The 5,939-nt window shown below is 34.4% G+C and overlaps 1 protein-coding gene across 1 annotated transcript; it reads right to left on the bottom strand.

The window, feature by feature from the left end:
- Positions 1-2,830: 2,830 nt before the first annotated feature.
- LOC145096881 (uncharacterized) lies at positions 2,831-5,057 on the bottom strand. Its single transcript, XM_079034255.1, has 4 exons — positions 4,314-5,057; positions 3,824-3,895; positions 3,413-3,625; positions 2,831-3,038 (listed from the first exon to the last, which is right to left on the bottom strand). The coding sequence occupies exons 1-4, from the start codon at positions 4,981-4,983 to the stop codon at positions 2,953-2,955; spliced, it is 1,041 nt and encodes a 346-aa protein (XP_078890381.1). The 5' UTR covers positions 4,984-5,057; the 3' UTR covers positions 2,831-2,952.
- Between the last annotated feature and the right edge of the window lie 882 nt (positions 5,058-5,939).

Raw genomic sequence — 5,939 nt, 5'->3', positions numbered from 1 at the left:
TATATCCTCGGTTTAACGTACACTACAACTTTTGTTTAGATTACTAAGGCCCAAAAGTCTTCTATCATAAATTCAATATTTACGCTTCCCGGTGCCGTGTCGGTTTTGCCGTGAAACTTCGACAGGTCATAACTTCTTCGTTATAACTCGGATTTCGGCATTCTTTATATGTACGGAAACCTTGAGACATATTCTACCAGTTGGTTAATATTATTTATTATAAATAATCTTTTGCCAAAAAAGTCGTTTTCAACACTTATTGCCTCTAAATTGACTAGCCCGGATCTACGAGCGTTACACTCCCCCCGCATGGTCTTTACTTGGAATGCCATGGGCTCCCCCCTATGGTCTTTACCTGGAATGCCATGGGCTCCCCCCATGGTCTGATATCCAAGTCCTATGGGCTACCCCAATGGTCTTTCATGCAAGTATCACAAAGGCAACTAGCATTCCACATAACAAGTAATGGGTTGGCATTGGTGCCTTCGACATATGGATATAGTGAGAAGACTCACCACGGACAACAGAAACCAATCGATAATCTCTAACTGAAGATCCGCTAATAATCCCACACTCAAAAAGCTTCCCCACAAGATGATGATTCTGGATCCAAAACCTCTCCACCAAGCCAAATAACTTCAAGCTTCTCTTCTTTCCTTCCCAAGGGATAAATGTGCACCAAATCCTTCTAATAGCTCAAGAACACCACCAAGATGCTACAAGGTAAATTTAGGGTTTTAGGGTATTGAGGCTACCTTAGGAATGACCCAAAGGGACAAACATAAAGCTTATATAGGGTACAACACTAGAAATTAGGGTTTCACTCTAACCTTTGTATGCCCGGCGTACTCCTCGTACGCCCAGCGTACAAGGTGTCACACCCTGCTGCAAACTCCGCAGTACACTAAGCGTTCTCCTCATTATGCATGGCGTAACTACCTTCATATAACTACACCCCACGTATTAGGGTCTTCCTTCAAACCCTACTTATTCCGAAGGCCATAACTTCTTTGATAAAACTCCAATTCCAACCATCCTTATATCCATGAAAAGGTAACAAGAAACTATATGCTTTAAACAACTCATACCTGCCTTACAATATCTCGAACAAACATCCAATTTCCCTACAAACCCAACCTAACAAATTACCAAAATACTCTTGTCTCCAAAACTAACTCTAAGTGCTCGAATCATCCACATACTATCATCCACACCCAAATCGGTAACAATTCGGAACAAGTTGTTACAAAGAACCTGTTGATCCCACTTTATACAGAAGTATTATTGGGGGATTAAGATATCTGATACATACATGAACAAACATCATGTTTTTGGTTTGAATAACGAGTCTCTTCATGGAAAGACCAACTTCATAGAACCTACAAGTCATGAAACATATTATGAGGTACATAGAGGGAACAACTATGTATGGTTTTGAGTATGTTAGAAGTTGTGAAGAAGATAGTGTCATCGGCTATAAATATAGGGTTGTTTGTCTATGTGTATTTCAATTTATCTATGGGAAATCAGAAACAAATGAGAATCAAGATTTAAATTCCTAATATTGAGATTTAAGAGATTAAGACCAAACTAGATACTTTTTTTGAAAATTTCTCCATCGAGTGGGAGAGATGGTGGTTCCATGGGTGGGTAGAACAAACTGGGGTGAGCCTGGCTGAGGTGGAGTAAGGTAGAGGGGAAGTGGAGTCAGGATGCAGTCACCGACAAGGTAAGGTGAGCCTAATCGAGGTCGCCAATATTCTAAAGCCTTCACGTGGGATGAGGATAATGGATGTGTTTTTGTGAAAAAAAAAAACTAGATTTAGACGCCATTTGTGTTGAGGATAATAGACACGCGTTTGCTAAAAGAACTATATAACAACGCCTCTACACGACACATGTATTTGATGAGTATCCTCCATGTTTTTACTATTTTTCATTGTGACATTATTTTTATAATACGCACAAAAACGTGTCCTAAATATTCTAAAATTTGGAAGAAATGACAATAATTTAAGATACTCACTTTTGTGAGTGTGTTCCATAGTTATTGTGTCATTAAAGGTCTATATTCTAGTAGTGGATTTAGCTAGAGATGTGATTGATAGGATAAGTACGTCAGGTATGGAATTTTATCTTAATGAGAACCTTGTTACATGGGCCTCACAAAAGCAACAAAACGTTGCACTTTCATTGTGTGAAACAGAATTTATGGTATCTACAAGTGCCACATATGAAGGAGTTTGGATCCGAAGATGACTTGAAGAGTTAACTAGAAGAAGAATCAACCCTATAGTGTTGTATGTTGACACCAAATCAACTTCGAAACTGATGAAGAACATGATGTTCCATGGAAGAAGCAAACATATAGAAACAAGATTCCACTTCATATGGTTGAGAAAGGAGTTGTCATCGTGCAATTATGGGAACTATTGAACAACATGTTGATATACTCACCAAATCCATGGCTAAAGTGAAGTTTGAAGAGATGAGAAGTCTTTGTTCATGAATTAGAAGTAAAGAACATCTTTGTTCATGAATTAGGAGGGAAAATATTGGCGAAGTTTAGGAAATAGCCTTCATGGGCATTTTTGGAAACTTTCCTTTTAAGCATTATTTGTGTTAGTTTAGGATGTTATTTTTACTAGAACAAATCAGGAAATGTTTTAGTTATTTTTTAGTAAGTTTTCTAGGAATAAAAGTCTTGTTTAATAAGAAACTCTATTCCTCTAGCTCATTTTGTTTTATTCCCTTGTTTCACCGGCATCAATGTTTTATCAACTTCATACTTTACAACCACGTTATATTTTACATTATTTAGAACTTTGAGTAGAAATAAAAGAAAATTTCATACAAAGAAAAAAAGTTTATTACAAGTACAAATGAATTCATTGAACACCAATATAATATTGAAAAAGGAATGATAATATGGAAAATTAAATTTCACACCCGTCAACTCATCATTGTTTGGTTTATTGGAGGCGTCATCACTTGATATTGCTGCATTTGTTGGTTCTTCGCCATGTTTCCTTGCCATCCTATAATGACGAAACGCATATGTTTCCAATCAAAATATTTTCACAAATAAGTTTATTACTTATTGGGTTTTTGCAAAAGGACAAGCAATTATATTATGTATCAAACCAAATTTGATTTTACAAAAACAGGCATTTGTTTAGTAATTAAATATTTTTATTAAATTATGACCAATCAAATATACACTATATTATACTCTCAAACTAAGAAAACATAATATAGTTTTTGTTTGCAAAAATAAAATAAATTAGTTTCAGATTATTTCCGAATTGATATCACTAATCTAGGTTTTGCAAAAACATAAAAAGAATCATGCAGATGTTGAGTAGAAAAAGAGGATTTTGGTCATTAAAGATGCAACAAGTAAGGTACGTACCTATAGCAGGGTCCAAGCCTTGGGCTTTAAGTTGTCGGTATTCTTGGCAAAGTGCACACCACTCGCAAAAAAAGTGTGTAGCCCAATCTGGTGCAGGAGTCTCTAGCAAACCATAGCGGCTTCTGATTTTGGTGCGATATGAGCATGACATAATGCATGGAATCCCAATAAACGCACTGATTAGACCATATATAAGTCCGCTCGTCGCACATGCTACAAGAGAACCATGTAATAAAATCAATCAGATGCATATTATACATGCCACAAACAAATATCCTTATGAAACAATTGTTCCATTAATGAACACCGGACATGATAACTCTCATTCTCTATTGTGTTTTGTCATTTATGATCCCGAATAAGTCATAACGAAGAAACTGATATGTGTAATAATGATATAAATTAGCTTACAAGTTTGGCCGTGGTCAACAATCTCTGCAATCTGTCCGAAAGTGATGCATGGGAAACATGCCGTTATAATCGCTGTCAATAAACAAATAAAAAAAATATTAATCAACTCTGTCATTTGCAAATCATGTTTTTTAGAGTTTTTCCACTATGATAGCATTATTTTTAAGGTGTAAAATCATATTATTTGTCCAAAAAATCAACAGCATTGGGTGATTGGGGACAATATAACTGTATATTATTTCAATAAATATACCATTTTTCTTGTTAAAACTTATTGAGATTATTTCTGTTTTTCACTCAAAATAATACAAAAATGTAAACCTGTTTTTGTTTTATTGTATTTTTCTACATAAAAATAAATTAAATGAAGAAATACGAAATGGTACCAATTATAAATATCTTAAAATCTTATGAATAATAGTAATACAAGAGGTAAATGAATTCAAGAAATAAATGAAATGAATAAATTGGAAGCTGTAATTGAAATTACCATTTTCTGGATCCTCAGCACAGTCAAACAGACCATTTCTCCATTCCTGAGTCGGAGCAAGGTATTGAGTTCCAACAGCAATCCCTTCCGGAGGGCCATTTTTAACGGGCGTTTGATATCCTATCGGACCACCGTAATTCACCACCTGCGGCTGAGCATTAGAAAAGGCGTAGTTGTTACTTTGAGGAGCAGTGTAATTAGCTTGTTGATGAGTACTAGTCTGCTGAGGTGGAAATTGAACAGGCTGTGGCTGAGGAGGAAACTGAACAGCCTCCGGCTGAGGTGGGTATGCTGCCGGTGACTGTTGAGGTGGGTACGTATGTGGTTTCTGAGGTGGGTAAGCTTCAGGTGGCGGCATACTAACACCTTCCGGCTGATGTGTGTATGCTGATGGTGATTGTGGAGGTGGGTACGTATGTGGCTTCTGAGGTGGGTAAGCTTCAGGTGGCGGCATACTTTCTGGCGACTGAGGTACGAATGAACGAGTGGACTGAGGGTGGCTCTGATTCCGATCATTGTCAGCCAAATTAGCATCTGGTTGTGAAGGAAAGGGTGAGGATGATAGTGGGTTTTCATGATTGTTTGGGTAGCCTTGTGGTGGTGGCGATGGATGTTGGAATGGGGTTTGAACAGAGGAATGAGGAGCTGGATTCCCTTCACCTCGGCCCATCTTACTTCGAATTATCTGTCAGGTCCGACGACTTTTGTTTAGGTTGGTGTAAGGAATGAAACACATGAAGACATGGATATATAGGAAGCAATGTAGTAGTAAAGACGTGGTTGTGAGACTCTTTCATATGAACACAAACAAACAAGTTGACAATCACGCAAGTTGACACCATTATCATCGTCGACTTATTATCATAGTTGACTAATCAACATCATCGTTGGTATATGCAACTTGGATTTACTATATATATATATATATATATATATATATATATATATATATATATATATATATATATATATATATATATATATATATATATATATATATATATATAGATTCATGTGAGACAGCCTAATTTTGTGAGACCGTATGACGCATTTTTTATTATTTTAATTTTTTTTATTTTTTCTTAGTTAATTCAAGTTCCGAAAATAATATTTAAAAAAAAAATTTGGATTTTTCCATTTATTTTTCATTTTAAAATTATTTTTTAGAATATGTACAGTGTAATATTCTATTAAGAATATTTCACGTATTTTTCAAAAAAATGGAATTTTTTTTAGTTAATTCAAGTTCCGAAAATAATATTTAAAAAAAAAAACTTTTAGATTTTTCCATTTATTTTGCATTTTAAAATTATTTTTTAGAATATGTCAGTGTAATATTCTATTAAAATATTTCATGTATTTTTAAAAAAAACGGGATTTTTTTTTCATTTTTATTTTAGTTAATTCAAGTTCCGAAAATAATATTTAAAAAAAAATTGGATTTTTCCATTTATTTTGCATTTTAAAATTATTTTTAAATTTGGTCTCACGGTCTCACAAAATTAGAATGGTCTCAAATGAACCTGAACCTATATATATATATATATATATATATATATATATATATATATATATATATATATATATATATATATATAAGTTCAAATGTTTGTAGCAACTATTATC

The sequence above is a fragment of the Lactuca serriola genome, chromosome 4, assembly GCF_051521515.1.
Source record: "Lactuca serriola cultivar US96UC23 chromosome 4, Lser_US96UC23_V15, whole genome shotgun sequence".
NCBI classification, from domain to species: domain Eukaryota; kingdom Viridiplantae; phylum Streptophyta; class Magnoliopsida; order Asterales; family Asteraceae; genus Lactuca; species Lactuca serriola.
This window is presented reverse-complemented; position numbering and strand designations above follow the sequence as displayed.

Coding starts and splice junctions, on each gene's coding strand:
- LOC145096881 (XM_079034255.1), bottom strand. CDS start 4,983: ATGGGCCGAGGTGAAGGGAATCCAGCTCCTCATTCCTCTGTTCAAACC. Junction 3,626..3,823: donor TGTTGACCACGGCCAAACTT/GTAAGCTAATTT, acceptor GTTCTCTTGTAG/CATGTGCGACGAGCGGACTT. Junction 3,039..3,412: donor AGGCTTGGACCCTGCTATAG/GTACGTACCTTA, acceptor TCGTCATTATAG/GATGGCAAGGAAACATGGCG.